The sequence below is a fragment of the Vulpes lagopus genome, chromosome 5, assembly GCF_018345385.1.
Source record: "Vulpes lagopus strain Blue_001 chromosome 5, ASM1834538v1, whole genome shotgun sequence".
NCBI lineage: Eukaryota > Metazoa > Chordata > Mammalia > Carnivora > Canidae > Vulpes > Vulpes lagopus.
Genome location: NC_054828.1, coordinates 109,307,356 through 109,334,634, shown reverse-complemented (window position 1 = coordinate 109,334,634; position 27,279 = coordinate 109,307,356). Strand labels below are relative to the sequence as shown.

Genomic DNA, 27,279 nt, shown 5'->3' with positions numbered 1-27,279 from the left:
CCCACCCCCACACCTCCACCTTCCCATCCAGGGCTGCCTGAATCATAGCCCTTGTGCCACTCACAGCAGACTCCGCCACCACGCTTCTCATGGGACTTACTCCCCTGCCTGCAAAGCTGTGCTGTTTTCTCCATGGGCCAGGGCCCACTTTTCTACTTCTTGATGCTCGTAAGGGCAAGTGAGTCAACGTCCTCATCTCTAAACCGGAATCACAGAGAAGATGTTGGGAGGCTTAGCTGGGAAAACATAGACAAGGTGCCTACCACACGTCAGGAGAACTGTTTGATCAATAAACACTGGCTGATTGTGGTCCCGGATTTATGTGCTAACAGAGAATTCTTTGTTGAGTGAAGGTGGTTTTAAATTTCCCATGATTTGATTTCTCCCTCTGTTTCAAGGATGCTTTCCCACACCTGCACTCCCAAACCCTCATGTCTTCAGTAGACGGTTCTGACAGTGAATCCAGTGAGGTGCCCTTCGGGTGCACAGTCCCTCAGCCGGTACCGATGAGGGGCTCGGTGTCGGGCACTCTGCTGGCACACCTCACCTGCCCCAGCTTGCTCCAGGTCTCAGCGGGGAGACTGATGTGTGCCCCTCAGGGTAATGAGGGCTCACAAGTGAGCTCAGGAGTGAGGAGGAGCTGCTGACCTCAGCCAGAGGGGGTGAGATGTCTTCCTGGAGGACAGCCCCCCACACACACAACTGCCCCAGGTTTCTGAAAGATGAAGGAGTGCCCTGAGAAGACAGAGCAGCAAAGATAAAGAGGCATGAAGCCTCGAGCACAGTCAGGCAGCCACAGCCCCGAATGGCTGGGTGGACCTGCCTTCTGGAAGACGTGAGCCAACGATGAGCCAACATCTGAAAGGTTTTAGATGGGAAGCGAAGTGTCTGCATTTGGAAAACTCTCCATGGAGAAAGAGCGGGGGATGGACTGGTAAGGGGCCAGAGCCATACTGGAGGGTGGTGGAGGCTGCCATAGTCACCCAGGCCACAGGGGACAGTCACTGAGGATGGCAAGCAAGGCTAGGGACCACGGGCTCTCTAGGAGGCAGACTCAACAGAATAAGGGTGGGCCATGTGGGACACCAAAGGTTTGGGCTTGGCTCCAAGGTGAACAGTAGGACCTGTCCTGAGATGGAGCAGGTGAGAGCAAAGTGGGCGGCCTGCTATCTCGAGAGGTAGTACAGGCAGGTTCAGTGAGGCTCGGGGTAAGGGATAAATGATAGATGCGTCCAGTGGGGCACCTGGGTGGCTCTGTCCACTGAACATCCGACTCTTGACTTTGGCTCAGGTTATGATCTCAGGGTCATGGGACTGAGCCTCGTCATAGGGCTCCATGCTCAGCACAGCCTCATCATAGGGCTCCATGGAGATTCTCTGTCTCCCTTTGTCCCTTCCTCTGTACGAGTGCTCTTTCTCTCTAATAAATAAATAAAATCTTTTTTAAAAATGATGTGTTCATATGACGAACCAGGGGAAAACGTGGAGAAGCAGGAAAGCAGGAGAACAGATGGAACAATGTCTGCTCTGGCTGGGATCAAGGTCATGGTGGGGGCTGGGTGGGGGCAGAGGGTGAGAGCTGGGCCCGTGGGCTTCCGTCACATAGAAGGGTCACTCCTGCGGCCTTAGGGACACCGAGGATGACCACAGGGGCACTGGCCGATCCTGCTAGCCCACACCGAAGCCCTGGCTGCGAGGCTGCTACGTGACTCCACGGGTCCCCCTTCCTCGGTCACATGGTGCCTTCTTCAGCTGCTTTTCCAGCCGCCCCCAGGCCCACTGCTCACGTCACTCCATCCCACTGTCTGTCACCCTGGCCAGCACCGGCTTTCCACAGCCGCCCGCCCACAGCTGTCACCTCCTCTGCTCTTTTCATCTGCTATCAGACTCGGTTCCACTTCCTGGCGCCCGGCCCCGAAATCACTCCCTCTGCTGGCCTTGGCTTCCATCCCCACTATTTTAAAAGTACACATTCCACCAGACGTGGCATCGCGATTGCCTCATTGCTTATTTTGCGCTCCGGTTTTTAAAGTTAAGTTTGACATTCAGGCAAGTTAAGTGTTTGGGCGCCAGGAGCCAAGGCTGAGGCAGGAAGCTCTGTGCAGAACTTCTCTGCCCGCACCCTCTCCACCCCCGCACCACCTTGTTCCTGGAACGTGCCCCAACTCAGAGGTGGGGGAGCGGGCACAGAGCCAGGACCTCTCCAAACCCATTCACATGGCTCCTTGCTCCTGCGGGGCCGGCCCCCTCTCAGCCCTGCCTCCTCCACCTGCTGCGTAGCTGTGGAAAGATCATAGGGCCTGGCAGGGAGCTCATGCTAATCCTGGAACTAAAACCCATCTGACGATTCATCAGCACCTCACCACAGCTCAAACGCTCAAACAGTGCTTACTGGGGGTTCAAGACTGCGCTCAGTGCTCAGCATGGAGTATTTCGCCTCACCCTGACAGCAACCCTGGCTACCATTATCATTCCCATTTCAGGATGAGGAATCGAGGCTCGAGGAGTTTGAATAACTCACCCAAGGAGCAGCAGATAACTGGCAGACATGCCCTATCTCAAAGCTCACAGTTAATCAGTTACAGTGCCTGGGCTCCGTTTCCTCCCCTATCAGATGGCAGTGATCCTTCACCTGAAGGGTCGCTAAGAAAGTCCCGGGAAGGGGATGTGAGAGCCTCTGTGATGTCTCATAGAGCTGGAGGGTGTGGTTGCTCTTATTCTGAGGACTGCTGACATTCAGATTTTACTTAGGAATTATGCCAGGTGCCCAAGCCTCTCAGGAGGGGCCTGTTCTGTTAGCTCCATTCCTTTCTGTCATTAGAGACACATGTGGCACATCACACCAGCCCATCATTCTTTGCAGCGCTAGGGGGGAATGGTAACCCAACATGACAGTGCTCTGGGATACAAAGGGGAAAGGTTCCTATGTTACAACTCTTTATTCTATACCAAAAACCCATCATTCAGCCCATCATTGGGCATCAAAAGCCCATCATTCAGAACAGTCCCCGGGCCTGTTCTGTTAGCTCCGTTCCTTTCTGTCATTAGAGACACATGTGGCACATCACACCAGCCCATCATTCTTTGCAGCGCTAGGGGGGAATGGTAACCCAACATGACAGTGCTCTGGGTTACAAAGGGGAAAGGTTCCTATGTTACAACTCTTTATTCTATACCAAAAACTGGGCAGGTCACCAGTCTTCACTCAAGCTGCCATTTGTGTGATGTGCCAAACTGCTTTGCTGTTGAAGAGATCCCAGGGGCCTTCAGAGAAGTGCAAAGATGCCATTAAAGCAGCTGACGTTGGCGTCTCCAGCTGGGAAGGGGGGGTCTGGTGACCTCCACCCAGGGGAAGGCACGCGGGCCCCACAGAAATGGACAAGGTGGTGATAAGGACAGCTCGCACGGTCCCTTGAGTCGCCTCAGGAAGAGAAGTGTATGAGGGGAAGGACTCCTCTGGGGCCACAGGGGAGGGGAGGTGCCCCTGAGCTGGAGGGAGTCCTGCTAATGGAAATCGCCTCCAATCACTCCGTAAATCATTCCTGCACATTCTTCCTAGCAGAGGTATTTTCATCTAGCAGACAGGGCTCGAAAGCGACCTTATTAAGCATCTCTGAGCTACTTCCCTCTTCTTACCTGTGAGGAGACAACACCCTGACAGCTGAAGGGTTGGGCACTATCTTAGGACCCATGGCTTCTCGCACTCTGTCCAGTAGCTTCCCTCCCCTTCACTGCACTGCCATGATGTGGGAGAAAATGTACAAAACACTCAGAAGGTTATAGAGGAGGGCAGACTAAAAATCAGGATTTGTGCTTTGGTTGTTGGACAAATGGCCTAGGAAGGTGAAGAGAGCAGGTATAAAACACTCAGTGGGGTACCAGAGTGGCCCGTGAGCTTCTGAAAGGTGCTCCACCTCACTAATCACCAAAGAAAGGGCCCAAACCTAAACCACAGGAAGATACCAGGACTCAGCCTCTCGAAGGCTCAAGTGAAACACACGAAAGCCAGTCACTGACGACAAAGGCGAAGAGCCCCTGGAACTCCCAGATGCATCCACAGCCAGTGGGGTGGAGACCCATGTTCACCAAGACAAGTACAAGATTCATCAAAGGAGCACTGTTCATAAGGTAAAACCCCAAAGGAGCATTCACAGTAGAACTGATATATCACTGGCAATATAGTCATACAAAGGAATACTCTACAGCTGTGAGCATGAACACACCGCATCTTGAAAGTGTGGCGGGATTTCATACCCTTAATTTTGAGGGAAGCCAGACACACAAGAGCACATACTGTGTTAAATCCATTTATAAAAGTTCAAAAACAAGCAATACTAGTCTATGGCATTGAAGTCAGGACAGTGTTCCACGGTGGGGAGGAAGGGGCAGGGACATTAGGGTGGTTCCGGCACCGAAAGTCATCTTGTCCTTGATGGAGGTGCTTGATGTAGGAATGGGGGCGGGCTCTCCCTGGAAATTTCTTCAAGTGTACATGAATGAAGTGTCAACTTTTCTGTACATATATGGTACTTTGATTCAAAGTTGACTTAAGATGAAGAGAGGCTCTGGGTCTTCAGGCATATTTTGGTCTTGCAGGGATATTTCAAAAGCCACCAAAGTGGAAGAATTCAATACAGCCCATAACATGGGCAAGAGCCACAGCCAAACTCAGCAATCCCATCTCTTCTCTTGAGCATGTCAGCTGTCCTGATGACCCCAACAGCACTAAAGAGAACACCCCAGAGTGCAGAATGCAAATCCAGGGTCTCTTCTTTAGCCTTCTGCTTTCTTAAATGTGTCCCAAAACACTGTGGGGTCCCAAAATCAACGAACAACAGCAACAAAAAAGGATAATTTAGAGGAGAGAGAAATGATGCCACCTTCCCGTTGCGGTGTTGCCAGCTCTGAGTGCATGGGCTAGGGCTTGTTTTCAAGGCTAGCTTATGGGAACCTTCCTCTCAGGGGGAGTGGCCCACTGTTGAGAAGGTACTGGCAACCTGTGGTGGGCAGCAAGAAGATCCCAGCCAGGCAGCCAGTTGGTAGACTTGCCTACCTGGGGAATCCAATAAGCTCCATGAGAGCAAGTGTTTGGACTGCTTGTTTACTGATATATCCCTACATGAAAATGAATAAAGGAAGCCTTATTCAATACACACAGTCCAAGGGCACCTGGGTAGCTCAGTTGGTGAAGCATCTGCCTTTGGCTCAGGTCATAATCTCAGGGTCCTGCGGAGTCTGCTTCTCCCTCCACCCCTCTCTCCTTACTCCTGTGCGCTCACGCGCTCTCTCTCTCTAATAAATAAATAAATATTTAAAAACCCAACAACAAAATACACAGTCCAGAAGGAAGAAGGAAGATTTCCTCTCAGCCCGGCAACCAGAAGCTGCCCTGGCCTGCAGCCAATGAGAAGCCGCCACCACTGCATTTTTGTCCAATGAGTGTTTGTTCAGAACGACCTCTCCAACCTCCTCCTTTCACCTACGAAGGATGCTTTACCTTTTGTTCTTCAGACTTGCCCACAATCCCCCATAGTTTGTATGTCCCAAAATGCAATTTCTCTGTTCTTTCTGGCCAAACTCATTTGCTGCTCAACAACCTTTATTGTTTAATTTTGAAGGTTGACACCTAATAACATAATACTCAATAATCGGCAGGATAAATTTTGTGGGGGAAACAGTTCATTCCAGATCAAATTCCCAATCCTAGGCACTGAACACACTTCTCCGTGTCTTTCCACATTTCTTTGCATTGTCTCCTTCCTCGGGCAATGTGTAATAAAGGAGGGAAACCAGGGTGGGGAGGCGTGGGGCAGGGGGGGAGAAACACGCCTCCAGAACTAAAGCCATTTAGTGCCTTTCAAAAGCACATGGGTTCTCTTTGGTCTTGCTGAGAGAACACTACAAGAAACTACCGACTCTGTTAGCTAACTGAACTATGCTACACCCATGCCTCCAAGCAAAGCTGAAATAGAAATATCAAACTACCTTAACTGGGAAACAAAATCCTCATGCAGCATTTCTTCTCTTTGCCCTATAAGCTGCAGTAAAACACACACATACACACACACACATACACACAGCAGTGAACTTGGACATAATATGGGCTTTATGTTAGGGACAGAATATATTTATATATCTATAAACCTAGAATCTGAAAACTTGATTTTGAGTTTTGGCTAAGCATTGACTAGCTGTGTGATCTTGGACATGTCCCTTAACCTCTCTGAGCCTGGATCTCTCTACCTAGGTATGTGCTCAATCTGCTAGTCTTGCTTCTCTGTCCAAGTCTTTATAGCCAATACTGGTGCTCAATCCTAAACCCAACAGTCAGGTGCGGGTCAAGGACAGACTCCTTTTGCAGGTCCCCACCAGCTCCTTTTCCCTCCAGACCAGTTCTTGCTTCTCATCTCTCCCACCTCACCCCAGAACAAACTCCCCAGTGTAAGACCCAACACCCCTACCCTGAGGAGGCTGGTGCCTTAAAGCCAGGATCCCATACCCTACTCTACCCCCTTGGGTCCGCCCCAGTTCAGGCTAAGCTTGCTTTTAGAGGTTGCCTACCATTGTCTATCCTTCCTTAGGGGGCGGGGGGCGGGGAGTGCATCACTGCTGCCTGGCACAGTTCTGCTCAGTCCTACCTTATGCCCTCCACTCACTCCCCACCAGCAGGAGCTCCGCTGACCCAGCACTGGGCAGGGACATGTTGCTTAGGACATCCGGGGTCGCTGAGATGATGAGGCCATGACAGAATGAAAGTCCAAGCATTCCAACATTGACTGAACTAACTCTAAGCTCCTTATCCTCAATTCAAGACTTTGTTATGACACGACCCCCAGTTTTGCATCCAGAATTATTCTCCCCTCCATCACCCACACTCCAAGGAAATTGGACTGATTCCTGCAAAACAATGTGGCTCTCCCACCTCGTCTTTGCGTATGCTGCTCCCTCAATCTGGGATGCTTGCCACCTGCTAAAATCCTACCTGTCGCCCCCAATTCCAGCTCAAATGCCATTTCCTTCAGAAAGCCTCTGCCTCCCGTCCAAGTATAAATGCCTTCTCCTGGGTAGGCCAGCTTAATGCCGTTTTGACTTTTTTACAGGAAAGCTCGTAACTCGTATGGCTTGCTCCGTGGCCAAGACAGAAATAGCGACACCAAAACCAGGACGGGGCGGGAGATGGGTTCCTGGGAATCGGGGACAGGAAGTCCCATGCATTAGCTCCAGAATCAAAATTATGGCCTCAGAGCAACCCACAGTAGAGCATCAGGAGTCCCATTTTCTCCATAGACCATGAGCTCCTGGAGAGTGGAGACCAATTTCTAACACAGAGCTTGGCATGTGGTTAGTGCTTGATAAATGTGTTGAGTGGATGAATGAGTGAAAGAATGGGAAAACGAATGAATGAGACACGTAATGTCAAAGCTTAAATAAGGTGTGTGAAAACATCAATTAGGGTGCTTTGTTCAGATGAATTCTCATCAGCAATTTTCTTGACTGGTCCCCTTTCAAAGGCTGAGATGCAACCACTTTGGGAAATCTGCCTGAAACAGAGCAGGGCAGTGGCAGAGGGACAGGGGCAGCACTCAAGGACCCAGGGGACCAGGAGTGGAAGGAATCCGGCCTAAGAGGCACCTCCCATCTCAGCCTCTGTGGTTTCCCTTGCCCTCATGCCCCAGTGAGAACCCACTTCTATGCCATGTACCTGGTACTCAGAGAGCCACCCCCAGGCCAGCAGACACTGTTCTTCTACAGAGCCGCTTCTAGGATGCTCAGAAACTCAGCTTGCTGCCCCCTGGCTCCTGCCAAGGATCCCTGAGACTCCACGATGCTCTGGAGTGAAGCGCACTCAGAGCTACTATCAATAGGCTCACAAACTCTTGTCTTGAAAAATGGTGCACAGGAGGGCCCAGAACGTAGCAGATGGGGAGAGCATGTTTGCAAAAGCTAAGTGTCTGTGATGGGTTTCCTCTCTCTTCCTCTCTGCCTTGATGTGGAATCACCAACTCTGTGCTAAGCTAGTGGAAGAGCCTTGACTCTGAGGGAATATGAACATTTTTTATGCTTAGCCGTTCCAGCCGTAAAGATTTTTATCCTATTACTGCTAAGTGACGAGTACAAGGAGAGAAATGATGATGATCTTTGGCAGCCATTCCAACCAAGTAAATACAAGGAGGGAGACATGCAATCCCAGACTGGGCCACTGCCCCTTCATTTCCCAGGATGAAAAGGAGCAAAGGAAAAATGTCTTCCCGGTGGGATGTATCGAAGTGTAGAATTTTCCCTTCAGGCAAGCGATGGGTATCCCACTGTTTGAACCATTTAGCACTGCACTGGACAAAGGCTGGGATGGTACTCTGAGGGGAACAATCAAACCCAGCCAGCCAGGAGGAGGTGACCTAATGAGGCTTCCCAGATGCAACGCCTTCCAGCTCGCAGCTCACGGGCGCGGTCCACCCTGCCACCTGCTCCCCTGCAATCAAAGCAATCCCATAATAAGTATTGCTAGGCAACAGCAAAAATATACATTTGCTTTATCAAAATATTTCCTCCCTGCTCGAGGGGTGTGCCTCCGTTTAATGGCTTCTTGTCTGCCAGATGTTCTATGGGCTACTTGGATGATGACAAATCCAGCTGTTGTCACCAAAATGTGTGGCGACAGTGGTGGGGGTGGCACAATTGGAAAATGAGGACTATTTGTTGGACCAGCCAGTGCTGGATAAACAGGAGAACTCCCCTGGGAAATCTCACACTCACCCCAGCTAGATGCGGTCTCTTCCTTACATTTCAACAGTTATTTATGGCATGCTACCGCCACCGTGATACAGACAGCCACGTCTTCATCTTCGTGACCCCAGAGGACCCTGGCGGTGCCCTGGGAGTTCAGGCTCTCGTAGATGTTAACAGGATTATGGATCTCAGGGGAAAATGTGGAACTAGGTTGCCCCGATGCAAGTGCAGTCATGAGATTCCCAGGGAGGCAGGCAGGAGAGCTGAGTGCACGGATGTGGATACACCCAGAATGAGAAAACCAACCACAGAAGCGTGCACTAATGTGCAAACTGCAGTGACTCATGTACCAAGGAAGCTTCAAGGCTATCGAGTCCAACTGCAATGAGAGAACAAAGCTGAGAAAGGAGCAGGGACATGTGGAAGGCCATGGCTTCTCACCTGATCCCCACGCCTCCCACAGACCCCGGATCAGGGATGAGGAAACTGAGTCATGGCCAAGATGTGTCTAATGGCTGGTGACAGCAGGTTTCAATCTCAATCTTCAATCTCATGTGAAAATGTTACATGTTAGGCCAGGGGTGGGTGGGCATGGGAAGGCTCGCTTGTCAACTCCAAAGGGTGAATGTGCAGGGTATCTATTTGAAACCACAGATATTTCTAAACTAGCCGAGATGTGGACATCACTCACTGAACCCCACCCTCCATAAAGCCTGGGAATGGGGAGTTCCCAGCCTGCCTTGGTCATTCCACTCTCTAGGGCAATCCAGCCACCTCCCCGGGCACCCAAGAGGACTGAGAAAACAATGTGACTGTCCTATTCCATATGGGGAAACAAAATCCCTGGCCTCTCTGGGGCTGCTTTCATATGACGCCGGACCATGACAGGCTTGCGAGGAGGGGTTCCATACTGCCAGTGCAGTTTGGCTTTTCCATCAGCCCAGCTGCCTATTGGGTGAAAACCTCCACAGCCTCGTCCTCCTCCCTCCACCTGCTGCTTCCTCCAGCCTCACAGCATCTCTGGATTCCTGAGCGATGTCCCCAATGCTAGCTGCCCAGCAGCGTGTGCTCTAATGCTCAGCTAATAGTTCTGTCTCAGGCGCTTGTCCACACATGTCCTATAAATCAGAATCCAATTACTGTGGTAAGAAAATTGGAAGCAAATTTAATAAGCACAGGCCACTCCCCCATGCTGTTTCTTCACTCTTCTCTTCCCAGTAATGAGAACTCTTTAAGGGAAAATGCTTTTTTCCCCTTTCACTGAGTCTGTTCTTCTGCCTCCTCATCTAAAGCCCCTGAAGATGGAGGGAGAGGCATAAGGGGGCTGCCTCTCAGGCCTCTTTCCCTCTTTGCACAGAAGACAGATGGGAGAAAGTAGTCAAGTGTCTGCAGATTTACTTTCCCTCACATTTGTTCAACAAATGTTTCTTGAAAGTCTATCACACACCAGGCACTGTAGTAGATGCTAGCAAAGACGGCTCCCCTTAGAGGGCAGAAGGCTTCGTTCTGTTGCTGGGGCTGATAATTCATGATACTTCACTCTTGAGAACTCAGGTAACAAGTGGGGCTGGCTCTACAGCACTGGCTCATTTTCACTGCAGCTTTGCCCCTCAGGAGACATCTGGCAATGTCACAACATGGGGGTGGGTACTACTGGCATCTAGTGGGTAGAGGCCAGAGATGCTGGCCAGCGGCTTACAATGTACAGGTGAGCCCCCGGGCAAAGTATGATCCAGGTCCAAATGCCAGCCATTGACAGAATCCTATTGATGTGCTATAGGAGACAGGTCACCAGCAGCCCCAGCTGCTCAGAGCTGGGGTAGGCAGGGCCCAAGAAGGGCTTTAGGGCTTCATCAGCCCAGGCACACTGGCTGGCTGAAGTCAGGCATTATGTCAGGATGAAGTCGGGATATAAGGAGGCTGGGATCCTAGGATTAAGGGACTTAGCTGGTGGTTTTCACCTCACAGACACAGATTCCCTGGGAGATGAGGGCTGGCAGTAGTAGACAGGTCAACCCCAGTGGGGCCCATCTGAGGGAGGAACACTGGGCTTTGCTCGCAGTCTCTGGAATGCTCATTAAGCACAAGAGTGATGTGTGCACAGGGTCAGCTCCATATCAAACTCAGCCTGGAGATGGCCAATTCAATTGTTGGCCTCTGCTGGCACTAGCCCATGGCCTTATACACAGTCAGTGCTCAACAGACCTACCACGGCTGCCTGGTCCCATGTGCTTGCCCTCGTTCTCAATATCCTGTCCTCCCCACTTGCTGCTCTTTTGAATCAGGATCCACAAATCTGAAATCCTCCGAGTAACACAATCCCAGCTCCTACTGGGCAAGGTCAGTGCCCGGAGGCAGACATATGGCAGATAGACTTTTCCTCTCTGGATTCCCCAAGAGTGCCTTGGATTTGGTCTAAATCCTCCCTTTCCCTCTTGCCGCCATGCCAGCGGACCACACTTACTTAACAGATACAGCAGACTGCGTGAGAGCCCCAAACAGGACCTGGTAAACTCGGATCCTCGGGGACTGTGTCAGTTCTTCACTCACAACCAGCATGTGTGTCTGGCCCTTGTAAATTGCTTTCATTTCTGCCTCTCAGATCACAGACCAGGGTGACCACAGAAATCTGTCCTGCTCAGGATGTCCCTTTGCACCTGCCTGCTCAGTGACGCCCCCACTTCCTGCCTCCCTTCTACAGGTGGGGGCAGAGCTCTTGCCCAGATGCACTGGCTCCTTTCCTGAGCAGGAGGCTGTCCTTTGTCCTTCTGGAGGGTCTCATGGTCTGGACTCAGGACAGGGGAAGGACCACCCCACCTGAGATCAGGGGGGCTTCTCGGCCTTCTTCTCTCTTCTTCTTCCCTGTTCTACCTGTAGTCTCCACTCAAGGAAATAAAATTACCGATTGTTTTTTTTTAAATATTTTATTTATTTATTTGAGTGAGAGAGAAAGCAAGCATGAGCAGGGCGAGGAGCAGAGGAAGAGAGAGAAGCAGGCTCCCCGCTGAGCAGGGAGCCCAATGTAGGGCTCCATCCCAGGACCCTGGGATCATGGCCTGAGCTGAAGGTAGAAGCTTAACCAATTGAGCCACTCGGGTGCCCCAAATTACCTAATTTTTAAAGAAAATTCTATCAGATGCCAAGGACCAGGATTAGTTCTGGGGAATTTTGATAGTTGTAATACAAGACTCTGACTTTAAGAAGCCTTCAGGTCAGTAGCAGGGAATGTTCGAGGTATAGCCAATGCCCTGGATCTCTGTGTGGGGGACTCTGTGCTGCTAAGAAGAGTCTCATGGGTACTTCAAGGGGAGGGTTAAGTTTGCAGACTCTTGGAGTCTTCTTCTGAAGACTTGTGAAGCCACAGATGCCTTATAGCCAGCTCACTGCCCTGGCATTATTTCTATGGGGAAACCAGGACTCCAGTTCCTTTCATGAATGGTGGTGACTAACAAGGACGGCTTCAGCCCCTCCACAGGACACATTATGTGCATCAAGGTTTTTAAGCTATACAGCCTAGTTGGGGAAACAGAGTCCATCGGCCTTCACAGACTGCCTGCTTAAAGCACCTTCAGATTGACCAGCCTCAAAAGTCATCAAAATTCTTACCACCCTGCTCATAAACCTCAGTGTCCACGAGCGGGTACCCACAGACCCAGACAGAGACAGAAAGCTAGGAAGCTAACACCAGTCCCATAGCCTCTCAATTTAACAATGCCTTTGAGCTTCTCCATGCCAAACGTGCCAGGCTGCTCTTTGGAGCTGGTGCTGAGTGATTTCCCACAGTAGGCAGAAAGACACCCCCCAGGGGGCCTTTGGCACAGCTGGACTATGCAGGAATAGTCAGGGAAGCCAGCATGGAGGAGGTGGGGTGGAGACAGACCTGCTCACTCAGACCTCAAAGTAGCCCGTGGCTTTGACTCTAGGAAGGACTGGTAATGAGGCAACGAGAAAGACTTCTGAAAGACCCTTTCCGCTGAGAAATAAAGCTCTCTGCAGTGTTTCAGCCCTGACCTCTGCAGCCCACTGGAAGGCATGGCCGGGTGGCAGATAGCAGAACGAGCCTGTGTGAACGGGCTGCTCCGAAGCAGACAGCAGAAGCGCGTGAAGAAGCCCCTCTGGTTGTTCATCTCGCACAACAAAACATGCCTGGGCTGCAAGAGGAAATGACCCCTTCCAACGACCAGTGATTAAACAGGCCACCAACCTGCCTTCCCAGGGGTCTGGCCATCCTGCCTTCCCTCAGTTTGAAAGCCAAGCCAGGCCACATCGTGGGGATCTGCCAGGAACACAGGCCCAGGCCATCGGGTCTTCAGTGCTCCAGGATTTCAGGGTGGCCACTGGGTGCGGGGGGGGGGGGGGCAGGTGAAGGGGATGCCCACACATTTCTCCCTGGAAGTGCCTGGGGATGGCCCCAGCAGTGAGCGGCACAGAGCGTGTGAGCTACACATTACAGACCTTTCAGCGTCCAGCCGGCAACAGATGGCACATCTGCCCGATTCCTGGCGTGGGCACTGCACGAACCCAGCCTGCTGCTGCTCTGTCATGACCACCAGGAAGGGGGGAGAGTGACAAGGGGGAGTAGGGGCGAAGTACCTCAGATGGCGAGTGTCCGGGACCGCCCGACTGCTGGAGATCCGCTCACTCTCCCGCTGGTTGAAAGCATACAGCTTATAGGGATCGTCACCAACGCGCCACTTTTTGGCATTCAGATACTGCCGCTCATCAAACTGGTCCCACAGGTCCTCCCAGTCAGCCTCCAAAGTCTGTGTGGCACAAATGGGAAGTCAGTGAGAATGGTTCCCAGCCCTCCACCAGCCTCCTCTGCGTGTCACCGCCCAACTGCAGAGAACAGGTCTGTCTAGCAAAGTTCAGCCCAAAGACGGAGCCAGAGGTAGGATGTTAAGAAAACCACCAGCAAAGATAATAACAAACAGAACAACGCAATGAAGACAGCTGCCGCTTACTGAGCGCTCTGTACGGGGTCCTGTGTGAGAATCTTTACTCGCTGCTCCTGGTAGTTCTAGAAGGTGGGCAGGGATCATAGTCCCACTACACAGACAAGAAAACAGCCTCCGCAAGCTACATACCTTGCTCAGGATCCCACCATCAGGAAGTGGCAGGGCTGGGACTTGCGTTCTAGTGTCCTGACCCCATGGACCACCTCAGCAGGGCAATTTGAGAACACCTGGCTGAAAAGTGCTGACACAGTAGCTGGTGCAGAACAGGTACTAAATGACTGTCATTCCCCCTATGCCACAGGAAGAGATGGGAAGTGGGCGATCCATCTATGATAGTGTGCGACCCACCAGATGGACGCCTGTGTGTTCGCTTCTTCCTCCAACCCAGGAATCTGTGATTATTTTTTTTTAGGGTTTCTTTATTTATTTGAGAGAGAAAGAGTAGGCAGAGGGAAGGGGCAGAGGGAGAGGGAGATAGAGAGAATCCCAAGCAGACTCCGCGCTGAGTGCAGAGCCTGATGGAGTGCATCTGAGTGCAGATGGAACAGGGTTCCATCTTTGAGATCATGACCCGAGCCACAATCAAGAGTCGGACACTTAACTGACTGAGCCACCCAGGTGCCCCTAAATCTGCGATTATTTTCCCGAAGCATCAATGTGGGAACAAGTAATACCCTCACTGTACCTGGACATGGCACTTTAGAATGTATAAGGTAGCTTCTGGATTCACGATCTTGTTTCATCCTCCCCAGACTCTCTGCCGAGCTGGGAAGACACGTTCTCACAGAAGTTATGCGCTTGTCTGCACAGGTGGGCCAGTGGCAGAGCCCAAAGGAGAGCTCAGTCTCCCAGGCCCTCCGGGGCATTATCACAGGAGAGAAGGTGAGGCCACTGACAAGGCAGGAGGGGGTGGCTCCTGCCCAGAGCCAGGCTGCCTCATCGCTCCGCCCACACCAGCTCAGCACCCAAGCAGAGACTCTCCGCACAGCCAGAGCCTCCCCACGCTGGACGCTTCCCTCAATGGCCACTGCCCAGTGAACGGATGCTGGCATTTTCACCCCCAGGGAGAGCCACTAGACCTTTCAAGTTCATCAAAGCAAAAAGAACTCTGTATCTCTGGGAAGAACCTATTGACCAGGCTCTGCCCTGGAAGGTGAGGACTGGGGCTCCGGGGCTGGCAATATCCCCAAGGATGAGATGCTCACTCATGTGCTACTGACTCTAGTCACTGTGCAAGTGTGAAAAGCTGCCTGAGTACCGCCCATCCCATCGCTGACCAGGATGCCCTCTGTACGTGGGGAACCTGACAGGAACCAGGGCAGGCCCTACAGATGGCAGGGCAGGTGCTCTACCCACAGGGGGCAGCTGCAAGGGGTGGCTTGCCAGTGTGCAGTTAGATCACGCACCACTTGATCTAATCTGGTAATTGATCTCTCCCTCTCTCTCTCTCTCTCTCTCTCTCTGTTATCTCCTTTTGAAACAGCATTCTCCTGCTAATAGCACAAAATGAAGCTTTGGAAACCAGCGATTTTTATCCAATAATTGATTTTATTAATGTCCTGGGATACTGCTGCTACACAGGGGGTGAGATCCTCTGCCTGTGCTGTGCAATGTCACAGCCTGACAGCTGTCACCCATACTTGGAATATCACCACAGGGTGACCCTGACATCTCACTGTCCAGGGAAGGGCCATGCGGCCCTGTACCATCTCCCACTGGCTTATTCCCAATTAGATTCATTGCAATCCTCTAAATCAGTGGTGACTCCTAGAGCGCTCTGGTGCTATGGAGGGGAGATGCAAAGATCAAAGGCCCCAGGCCTTGAGGAGGCTGCAAGGTTGCAGAGAGGCATGCACGAACACATCTCTAACACCTATACCAGAGGAATGAGGGAAGTGGGGAAGGCTTCCCGGAAGAAGTGTCAAATGAGTTCATGCTTGAATGATGAGCACAGTTTGCTTTGCTTAGGAGGAAATGAGAGGAGTAGACATGTGTAGTGAAAACCCAGACAAAAGGCAGGAAGACCTGGAGGAGGGAGAATGTGTTCAGGGCATAGCTAGCTCAGGAATGGGGAAGCCAGAGTGTGGACTGCAAAGAGCACATGAGTGAAAGAAAACTCTGGAACACGGCTGGGTCTATATGAAACAGGTCAGGTGGAGGTGGTCTCTGGCCACATGTGCACAACAAAGTGGAAGGAAGAGACTGCCACAGGAGCCCAGCTGGAAGGTGACCTGTAATCAAACCTGGTGGGAAGGGAGACCTGAACCCGCCTCAGGACTGTGCCCCCTCCTGTGTGGTCCCCACCACCCGTGGCCCCCAAGCAAGATCTCACTTGACTCTCTGACCAGAATTTTTTTTTTCAGAATTTTTTTTTTAAGATTTTATTTATTTATTCATGAGAAACACACACACACACACACACACAGAGGCAGAGACATAGAGGGAGAAGCAGGTTCCCTGCAGGGAGCTCGATATGGGACTCAATCCCAGGACCCCAGGACCATCATCCTGAGTGAAAGGCAGATGCTCAACGGCAGAGCCACCCAGGTGTCCCATCTCTGACCAGAATTTGCTCAATCTAGAGCACGTGTGTTTCCAACCCTAAGCACGATGCCACGCACAGAAAACGAAGACCATCTTTTCCATGGAATATATCTGATTAAGTCAGCCAAACCTGGGCACTAAATATTGAAATAGTTTGGCACCAAAAATGAATGCTTAAAAGCACATCTAAGTGGCTTCATTTCTTTCCTCCCACCATGCTTTTGGGAGATGCCCTGAGTCCCCTTTCCTCCGACCTTCCCTGGCCTGTTCCTCTCATTCCACTTTCAGGCTCTTTAGCTCTAATACTATTAGAGCTGATTATGTGACTCTCTATGATTTCAATGTGTTTGGCTCCCTGTCTTCTTTCTCCAGCTACTAGCTCTCTCATTGTGCTAGGTCTCTTCTTCCTTGACCTACCACCTGCCCCATTAGAATGAGAAAGTCTCTATCCCACGAGGAGGCTTCTATCCTATTCTGAACTGTGCTTATCCTTAATAAAACTTCTCAAACTTACCCTGTGATAAAAGAAGTAACACGTCGGGGGTACCTATCATGTGTCATAAACATCTGCATCTATCTAATCCTCACAATCACAGATGCTAATTTTACCAATCCCATTTTACAAGTGGGGAAACCAAGGCATAGAGAGAGTAAGTACCTTGCTCAATGTTACACAGGTACTATGTGCTCGAGGTAGGATTTAAACCCATGGAGTCTGGCTCCAGCTCCCATGCTCCCGACCATTGGATGACACTGTCTTCCCAGAGCCTTCCTGCTATTTCCTTGGGTCATCTTCAAAGACTATCTACATGTTTCCCATCGTTTTTCTCAGCCAACTTCTTTCTCGGGATCTTCCTCCCTCAGAGGATCTCTGTGCCCCCTTCACTATCACCCCACCAGCCCATGACTCTCCTTTCTGGGTACCGAGTCTTCCCCTAGCCAGGCCAGGAAGGGTGCAAGTCCAGAGGCAGATTCCTGCAGGAAGGCTGGAATACACCAGGTTAACACACAGGAGGTCAGAATTGAAAGCAATGATACAGCTTATTAAAGATGATAGAATTCATCCATCCATCCAATACTTGAAACCCCAGCAAAACATTCTAGTGTCCAGTGGGATGTCCCTCCTGGGTCCAGCCAGGCACACAGAGGTCCCAAGGAGCCCACTCCAAGCTTCAAAGGCCTGCAACTTCTAGAAATTTCCTTCTAATATTGAAGCAGAATCTGTTGCCTGTCAGAAGCAAATGTAAATCCTTTTTAGAGAAAAGCATCTCCAACTCAGATCTCCAGGATTCCTACAAAGCTCACCAAAAGGTGAAATCACAATAAAAAATATCAGAAATGCCCAGGTGCCTCAGTCGGGTAAGCGTCCAACCCTTGGTTTCAACTCAGGTCTGATATCAGGGTCATGAGATTGAGCCCTGCGTCAGGTTCCGTACTCAGCACAGAGTCTGTTTATGCTTCTCTCTCCCATTCCCTCTGGTTCTCCCCCACTGCATGCTCTCTCTAAAATAAGTAAAATAAATCTTAAAAAAAAAAAAAATCAGACACATGGGAGTGACAGTGGAAACTACAAACAGCAGATTTAGATCTTCCAGAGACTTCAGAGGCAGGAATTACAGATACAAAATAAAGCATAACAGTAGATAAAACAGCTAAAACAGGAAATAAAAAATGAGCAAAGAACAAAAGTTCACTGAAAAAGAACTGAGTATAACTTTTAGAAATGAAAAAGTATAATAAGGATTGAAGGTCAATATCAAACAGGCCAAACACAAAAGCTTATTATTACCTCCAAAGCTGTTTCACTACAATGCTGCATTTGTATTACCCCTGTGACAAGGCAGGCAATGCGTCTGCTCCCTTCCTACCCAAAGTCCTCCCATTTCACACATGAGAACACTGAGAGTTAAGGAAACAACAGGAGCCTACTTAAGACCACAAAGATCAAAAGTTCGCTATGGAGACTAACTCAAGACTTTTGGCTTCGAAGCTTGTGTTCCTTCAACATCACTGAATGTTTCATTCATCCAGGGCCACTTTTTAGCCCCTTGTTGGGCAGTCATAAAAATGGAGAAGTATCTGCTCACCCAGTGACATTATTATTATTCTAATGTCCGCCCAGCTGGAACTGATCTTATTTTTCCAAGGGCCAGTCCAGGGAGTGAAGAGAACGGCACAATCTCTATGTAAGTCCTGCCCAGGATGAACGGTCTGGGAAAGGAAGGACCCTGAGAATGGATTCCCCCCACCCCTGGCCCCCTCTCCTCCAGCGTGCAAGACAAACTCCAACAAAGAAGGAAGGGCCAGTCAGCTCACTTGGGCTCATAGCAAAGGAAAGAGCTGGAAAATCCTTTTCCCTCATCTAGGGACAGCACATCAATTATGGATTATTAGATAAGATCTTCATTTTAATATTTCCACCATGTATTATCACCTCTTCCTCTCACTGGAATTCTGTCTTGGGAGTTATTTAACTGATGTGCAGAAATCTAAATTTAATTTATTATGATCTAACTCACTTTAGAAGCCAAATTACCCTGCACTGGAGAAGGATCAAGTCAATATCCCACTTGGCTTTCTATTTATCTTCTGCAGGGTTTTCTCTCCTTCTCTTCAGTATTCATTTTATCTCGGGTGCTGGTAATAAATTTAAATTTTCCTCAGAATTAGGCAATTGCTCCTTTAATGCTGTAGTTTAATGGTGAGTATTAATTATACGAAAGTCACTCCTTAAAGAATGTAGAGGATGGAATGGACATATAATGGAGGAGGAAAGGGCTATTTCTTGGACCAAATGAGGTAGCATGTCATCAGCAGGGATGAGTTTATTCTTCTATTCTAGCTCCTTCCATTTCTTCCCTACTTTTCACCCCCCATCCCACCCTAGAGCCAGGCACCTACAAAATGGGTCTGCTGGGAGCTGCTTGCTGCAGCTTCTCTGAGCCCCGGGAAAGTCTGCCAGCTTGGAGGCCAAGCCTAAAACCCTAACATTGGCTTTTCTCCAGTCCTCCAGTCAATCTCACTGAGGCTCTGACAGCAAGAGCCTCCACTGCCCAGCTCTCCCCTCCCTGCCACTGCCCCAAACAGACACACACCACCTTGTATCCCAACAACACATCACACAAACACAGCTTTGGGAGAGGCTTTGAGCTTTCTGGAAGAGGAGAAGTTCTGATCATTATTCTAATTGCCTAAAAACCCCAACTGTGAAATATAATATGATTAATAGAATGGACAGAAGCCCAGCTTTTGTTTCTGGAATAGAAAAGAAGAAACACACACAATTTGGACCTTATATGAAGATTAATTTGCTTACTAATTAGCATGATAGGGAGGTACCGGGGAAGTTTTTAAGTCTGCGTGAGAATGGGGAAGAGGGCCCGGCTCCCCCGCAGGTGCCAGGGTGCCTGAGCACTAATGCCGATGCGTCTGCTCCCTTCCTACCCAAAGTCCTACAAATTCCTAAGTTCACTAAATTCACTAAAGACGAAACCCAGAGCCCCCCCCCTTTAGTTGGAGTGGCATCTCAAATTGCTACAGCTGGCATAAAGAACACCCCCTGATTGCTGGTGGGCATGAGGACAGTGAGAGCTAGCCCTACCCACAGCATTCATTTCTGCATCCTCTTGCGTTCAAAGACTGGAGCAGGAAGCCAACCGCTGGAACACCAGAAGCCTCGTCCCTCCCAGGTCTGGAATCCAGGGAGCAAGAGATTGGGGAGGGCAGGGAGCCAGGTACCCCTACAGGGCTCAGGAGAAAGAGGATTTGGTGGACCACATGGTGACACAGGCAGATGCATTTGCCCCCAACCAGGAGGCGGATGCTGGAAAGAGAATATGCTCTAAGGGATGGAATCGGTGCCCAAGAGAGACGAAGCAGAGAATCTGGACTTAGGAAGAGAACAGTCGGAAGTGGGCTCAGGAGGGGAAGCCTCCAGCTGGACAGAGCAGGACGCTGCAACAGCCCATCTCTGGTGTGGACAGTGAGCCATCTTGGGTGAGCGGTCACCTCCTCAGACTGGGGGCGCACCTGCAAGGGATTGCTGCAGACATCTTTCAACTGGGCCACAGTGGCCTCTGGCAGGACTGAGAGGGGGCCTCAAGGTTAGAGCCTTGCCCCACGCCTCACAGGAAGCGACTTCGAGAAGGAAAGAATAAAGCACTAAAAATAAGATTTGCATTTCTCAGAGACAGAAGAAATCTCTCCCCCAAAAGTCAGACTCCTCCTCCCTCCTTGCCTGCGCAGAGCTGGGAAGTATCTTTAGGGATCATCAGAAAGCAATTTTGCCTCAAGGAATAGGTATGGAGCCAAGCAACTGTCCAGGAGCACTACCGAACCCAGGTATCTAGCAGGGGTCACAACTGGACATGCCTTTAGGGTCACTGAGAACAGAAATGCCAGTAAGTATCATTTAAGTATCGCACAACACCTGCCTACTACTTACCACTCTTTAGATCTCCCCTTTGGGTGATGCAAAATATGCCCACAGGCCTGCATTTGGCCTGAAGGCCACCAAACTGTGACCCTGGGGGCAGTAGGGGAATAAAAGGAGAATGGTAAAGAAAGATAAAGGAGGAAGGCTGATGGGAAGGGAACAGTGCTCACACCGCAAGTTCCATTTTTGTGACTTTTCTCCTTCAGGGAGCCCCTTATCCATTTCAGCCTGATTTCACTGGAAATCAGTAGAATTTCAGCAGAATTACAGCTGTCAGAGTGTTTGCGTGTGAGAAGGTGGAGATGGGCAGAGAGGGGGGAGCACTGCACCAGGGATGACCCTGTAATCCTTCTCCAAGGTTCCTTTGATGTCGTGAAGAGAACACAAGTCAGGAAAAGCTGGGTCCGAACCTGGGTCTACTTCATGTGTCCTTTCAACTGCTTGTGGTCAGTTTTTTCCCTTCGTCTCGAGGGCAGTACTAATCTTTACCCCACATCACTTTACAGGCCCACATTAGATCTCAGAAATGAGACACAGCCTGAAAAATTTCTTGGCAAAACATAATGCATATGTAACGTATTATTATTGTCAACACTGCTACAGTCACTATTATTTCTTTTGGGGACTGAATGCTAATGGAGAGAAAAGGCAATTTACAGCCAGCCAATTTATGTTTAGCTTCTTCCTTCCTGTGGCAGAAATGGGGTCTCTGATAGCATCCACAGGCGACTGTTTGCATCACCTGACTGTCTGCTGTGATGAAAGCACAGGTCATTACTAACCAGATGTGTCCTGGGACCCTCAGCAGGGCGGACCTACGCAAAAGTTCATATCTCAAACATGGGTTTGAGCTCAGGGCCGTGCAAATGATACGATGTAAAACTATCTTACATGTAATAGCTCCGTGCACTATAGAATTTTTAGCCCTCTACCCGCTACCCACTAAATACCAGTAGCACAAACGTAAGTACCACTCATCTCTCTAGTCATAAAAATTAAAAATACATCCAAACATTGACAGTCTTCCCTGGAAAGCATTGAGAACCATGGATATAGATGATTCCAACCCACTATCTCTTATAAAACCCTATCAGGACACATGTATAGCCTCCAAATTATGATACAGCAAAAATTCTGAGTTAATAAAATGATTCACTGAGAAAATTAAAAAAAAAAAAAAGCATAATAGCTAAGGGTGGTAGCTAGCTTAGGATGGTACTAGCTTAGGATGGTATAAATTGAGCTTTGCAGGGCCTCTGAGCTAAGTCCCTTTGTACAGCGTGGAGGTGGGAACACAGGCCAGCACAGAAGCTGTGCGGGTGATTCTGGGGAGAGACCTGAGGAATGTTGGGAGTGAGGTCAGAAACCTGACCCTGCTTGAGACTTCAAGTTTCCCATCAGCCAAGGAACCTGGACGTCAGGACTCCCTGCTTGAGGTGGACCCCTCTCTTCCACTGGACACATAAGCCCAGAGCGTGACCCTGGAGACCCGGGGATCGAGTCCCACGTTGGGCTCCCTACATGGAGCCTGCTTCTCCCTCTGCCTGTGTCTCTGTCTCTCTCTCCCTCTCTGTGTCTCTCATGAATAAATAAATAAAATCTTTTAAATTTTTATTTTTATTTATTTATGATAGGCACACAGTGAGAGAGAGAGAGAGAGGCAGAGACACAGGCAGAGGGAGAAGCAGGCTCCATGCACCGGGAGCCCGACGTGGGATTCGATCCCGGGTCTCCAGGATCGCGCCCTGGGCCAAAGGCAGGCGCTAAACCGCTGCGCCACCCAGGGATCCCAAATAAAATCTTTTAAAAAATAAAAATAAAAAGGTCACTCATCACATCTTCAGGACAAGACAGAAGTAGGTGCTATGACGAACCCTATGTTACTGAAGGGAAACTGAGGATTGGGAGTCTAAAGGGATTTGGCCAAGTAAGTGGAAGTGCTGGGCTTAAACCCAAACAGGTAGTAGGCTCTGCTGGGTCCTTAGGCAGGACCTGCAGTGGCAGGGGGTCACGGCCCTGTGCCAGCACCTGCCTAGAGCAGGACGAGGAAGAAGGGAGGCAATATGGCCAGATGCAGTCATACACCTTCTACTAGATTACCTGGAAACACCTTTCCTAATCCGCACACTAAACTAGATTCTGGCTAGAAAAGAAGTTTCAGACTCAAGTGTCCCCTAAGCCCTGTCATTCACTCCCCGAAGGTGACATTAGCAAGCAGCCTTAAGCTCTCAGCTGAGAATTTGTTCCCTTCCTTTCCACACCTCCGAGGTGGAGGCCAGATCTCCCCAGATACCATGTGCAGCGCAGGCCGGAGCTTAGTGCGTTCTCTATCTTCTCTGTAAATAAGGTGACATCCAGATACCCTCCAGCTCCCTGAAAACTAGGTCAGCTGCTGAATATGTAGGTGTGGGTTGGAGTGATGACTTTGAAATGACTTTATCTGGCAGGACCCCATGGGGGCCGCTGGCTGGCTCTTTTTATGTCAAAAGCAGACCCAGAGTACCCGTACGGCTTGCCTGCTGAATCCGGGTGAGGGTGGGAGGCCTGCCTCGGCCAAGGGCAAATTTAGTACTGTAGGTGGCACAGCGAGTGATAATGGCAGTGGGCTGAAAAACAGAGAGATCCTCCAGAGCCTGTCCTACACACTGGCCATCTTTATGACACAGTGGGAGCGTGGTCCACACCATGTCACACAACTATTAAAAGGGGTTTAGGATGCACTTGCTCATAAACAAGACCCTCATTTCCCTCACTTTAGGAAGCACCAATTGCTCCCCCAAATGACATGCTGGTCACCAACCTTTCTTGCCCATTCATCAGAGTGCTTGTGGCATGATCCCTTCTGCAGGTGAGTTGTGAACTGTGAGGGGGTGGGAAGTACCAGAGCGCTATTTAAAATACCGCCTACACACCAACTCAACTTCTTTTATCCACGGTGGCCTCCTCTTTGCTTTTTCAGAATTAGGCATACTCTCGCTTTAATCACATCCGGGACCTCTATGGGAATCCAGATTTGCAATTCAGATACATTGGAAGAGATTAATTACTTGCCAGAGCTGTTTTGGTTTATGTTTTACTTTATAAGAGCACTCATTCACTTTATTTTATAAGAGCACTCATATATAAAATTCCTTTAAGTAATCCATTTTCTTCATGCATTAAAATTAGATTCTGGCGACAAAGAAAATTCAGTATCTGAGATTTCCCAGAGCGCTCTTCTGGGAAACGAAGTTAAAACTATCAAGGCTCTCTTGGCCTGTGCCTCTGCTCAGCCCACCTACTTCTCCGGGACTCACAGCAGCAGGGATCCAGAGCCCTCTGGCCCACAGTCCCCAAGCAGGACACTTGTCTACCTCATAACTTGTGTTATGTTGTGAGCATGTGACTACTACATCTCTGGTTCCAGCTCTGCTTCCTAAGATGGTGAAGAAAGGTCACAGCCAAGGCATTAAGCCACCTTTCAGACTTTCCAGCACCAACTTCTTTCTTCAACTTTCCAAGGGCCAGCCAGCCTCTGTCTGGGGGCCCATCCATCAGGACCTTAGCTCTACCTGGGTGTAGCTTCCTCTTGCCTGATTCACTCAGTGGCTCAGCGCTGGGCTCCCCTGGCCTCGATGTCTTTGGCCCCATCAAAAAGCTTCTTCCAGCACATTAGACATCAAGGATTTCCAGGCAGCAGAGACGACAGACAGACTGTACCTTCTGGTGTGCCTCTGAAAGGAGGGCTGGGAAAAGAGGCAGACGAGTGGGGGTGGCGGGAGGGCGCGGTGTGTAGAGAAAGTAGGTCATTAGTGGTAAAGACTGCAATTTTCAAGTGGTTGTTAATGCTTTGTTTATATGGATTTCTCCAAATGTGACATTTTAATGGCATCATAATTGTGTGATTACAGTGCAGTCGACACTGCTAGGGGAGGAAAGGCGACAGGGACTCTGGCGACCTGCTGGGGGAGGCGGCTCCCTGCATGGGCAGCCAAGGGGACTGGCTCAGTCCCGACCAGGCCAGGATGCCTGCCGAGCATGAGAAGTGGCTCCCCAGAGGGCCTGCGGCTCCACAGGGCCATGGGTTTCCAGGAAACTTGCACCCAGCCTAGACCCTCGGATAGAATCAATGCCCAGGGCTGCAGGAGTGAGAGAGGGTAGTTACACATGTCACCCCCCCCCCGCCCCCGCTCCCCCAACCACCAAGGCCCACCCATAAGAGCTGCCCTTCTTTCTTCACTCTGCGCATGTGTGTGCTCATCCATTAACTCATTATTTCTTGAGTTTCTGTCACCTGAGGGAAAGGGCCAATAGATACTCAGAAACAGACAAAATTCAGTAAGAAGGAGAGTGGCAAGGAAAGGGATCCACAGTGACTGGGTGTCTACCAGCCAATGTCTGCTGGCTTCTAGGAGCACCCCCTCTCTCAGGCTCCTCCTCACGCTCTGGCCTCATCTCCATCTCCTTTGCTGGCTTCCTCTCCTCCCTGGCTTCGAAATGTTGGCATTCTCAGGGGCTGCATCCTGATTCCTCTTCTTGTCTCCTTACCTGCTTACCACTGGTGACCTCTATTCCTGTGCCTCCCCCCCCTCACAGGTGGCTAACTCCCCACCTAGCTTTCCGGCCTGGATCTCCTTGCTGAGCTCCACCTCTACACTGAGCAGAGGCCTACCTGACATGCTCACTTGGGTGTCTCGCCCCAAGTAGGTTCCAGATGGAATGCTTGACCTTCCCGTCCCAACTAGCATCCCCTCCTAACTTTATCGCGCGAAGGAATGGGGTAAGTGACTCACAGAGGAATCTGACAGTCTTTCTGATGTTTCTCTCTCACCTTTGCCTTTAGCCTGAATCCCTCACCCCACATATCTAACCAATCACCATGTCCTAAAACATGTCTCCATCCATCCCCCTGCCCTCCCCTATCTCTACAGCTGTGCCCCATCACCACTAATGGCAATTAGCCCCACTCTGCACTTGTACTCTTGGCCCCAACCACCCATTTTCCAGAATCATCTTTTGAAAGTCACACCTGATCCTCTCTCTCCCATTCTAGATCCAAACCTCTCCAGTGGCTCCCCCTGCACTCAGAATAATGTCCCCTCTCTGCTCTGGCTCCCTCACCCCTGCAAACTCTCCAGCGTCATCCTATTCTCCTTTCCTCTTTGTTCATGATACTCCAGCCACGCTGACCTCTTCAGCTTCTAAAGATCAGATCTTTCCTGTCTGTTTATAGGCCAAGTTCTCTCTTCCCTTCAAGATTCATCTGGTGAGATCTTCAGGACCTCAAAATATGACCGTATCTGGAGATAGCGCCTCTAAAGAAGTAACTAGGGTTAAATAATGTCATCTGGTGGGGAGCACAGAGTGTAATTCATGGGACTGTGTTTGGAGATAGGGCCTTCAAAGAGGTGGTTAGGTGAAATAGCCGTCAGAGTGAAGCCCTAATCCCTCACAATTGGTGTCCTTATAAAAAAAGACAGAGATAGCAGGGGTGTTCTCACACAGAAAAAGGCCATGAGAGGATACAGCAGGAAGGCAGTCATCTGCAAGCCAAGGAGAGAGGCCTCAAGAGAAAATGACACTGTAAACACTTTGACCTTGGACTCCAGGCTTCCAGAACTGCAAGAAAAGGAGTTTCTGTTGTTTAAGCCCCTCCCACCCCCAGTGTGTGGTATTTTCTTATGGCAGCCCTAGCAAACAGGCCTCCATGCCTGTTGGGCTCTCTCCCTGGAACAGTCTTCATCTGACTCACTCCTACTCTTCCATCAGCCTCAAACAAAGTGTTGCTTCTTTAAAGAGGCCTTCCATGGACATCAGGTTGAATCAGTCTGTCCTTGTATATATACATTTTTAATTCATGAGAGACACACAGAGAGAGGCAGAGACACAGGCAGAGGGAGAAGTGGGCTCCCCATGGGGAGCCTGATGCGGTACTCGATCCCGGGACTCCAGGATCATGACCTGAGCCGAAGACAGACGTTCAACCACTTAGCTACCCAAGTGTCCCTCTCCTTATATTCTCCTAGAACCTTGTACCTCTCCTTCAAAGCATCTGGACACCCCAGCCTGCACCAGCTAACTCTTAAGTATTCTATTTCCTGTCTGCCTCTCTGACCAGGCCCTGGCAGTCCTGAGAGCCAGAGCCATGTCTTCTCACTCACCCTTGCAAACTGTGCAGGTGATACTCTGTGTGGGTAGGTCCTAGCCCATGGTAGATTCTCCAATATTTGTTGAATAAATGACTCTATGGACATGAATTATCTCATTGAGAGCCCCAGGATTGGGATACTATGATTCCTATGTCAGACACAAGCAGAGGCTAGAGGAAGAGAAGGAGATATGCCCAAAGGTAGCCAGCAAGGAAGGAGCAGGACTGGTTGGGGAATCAGGGTCATCTGCCCACAAAAAAGGCCAGAGAAGGGAAGGCCACCTGGGGCCAGGCCTGTCAGAATGCTTTGGGAAGCATGCAAGTCCCAGCTTGGGCCTGTAGGGATGGGCCAGGCTGATAGGAGTCTCATACAGAGGGAGCCAGGGGAAATGGGAAGAGTATATGCCCAGCAGGGCTGGTTTGCCATCTTTCTCCCCCAGTTTCTATCTCTGAGACCTTGGGCAAGTGATCTGACCTTTCCTTGGCAA

The 27,279-nt window shown here is 50.1% G+C and overlaps 1 protein-coding gene across 2 annotated transcripts in view; it reads right to left on the bottom strand.

Annotated features, from left to right (window-relative positions):
• GALNT14 (polypeptide N-acetylgalactosaminyltransferase 14) overlaps positions 1–27,279 on the bottom strand; it is a 205,039-nt gene that overhangs the window by 64,070 nt on the left and 113,690 nt on the right. For both annotated transcript variants that reach the window (XM_041755900.1, XM_041755899.1), the window contains exon 2: positions 13,321–13,490. In XM_041755900.1, the coding sequence (XP_041611834.1) occupies positions 13,321–13,490 (170 nt within the window). The remainder of the gene's footprint in view (positions 1–13,320; positions 13,491–27,279) is intronic.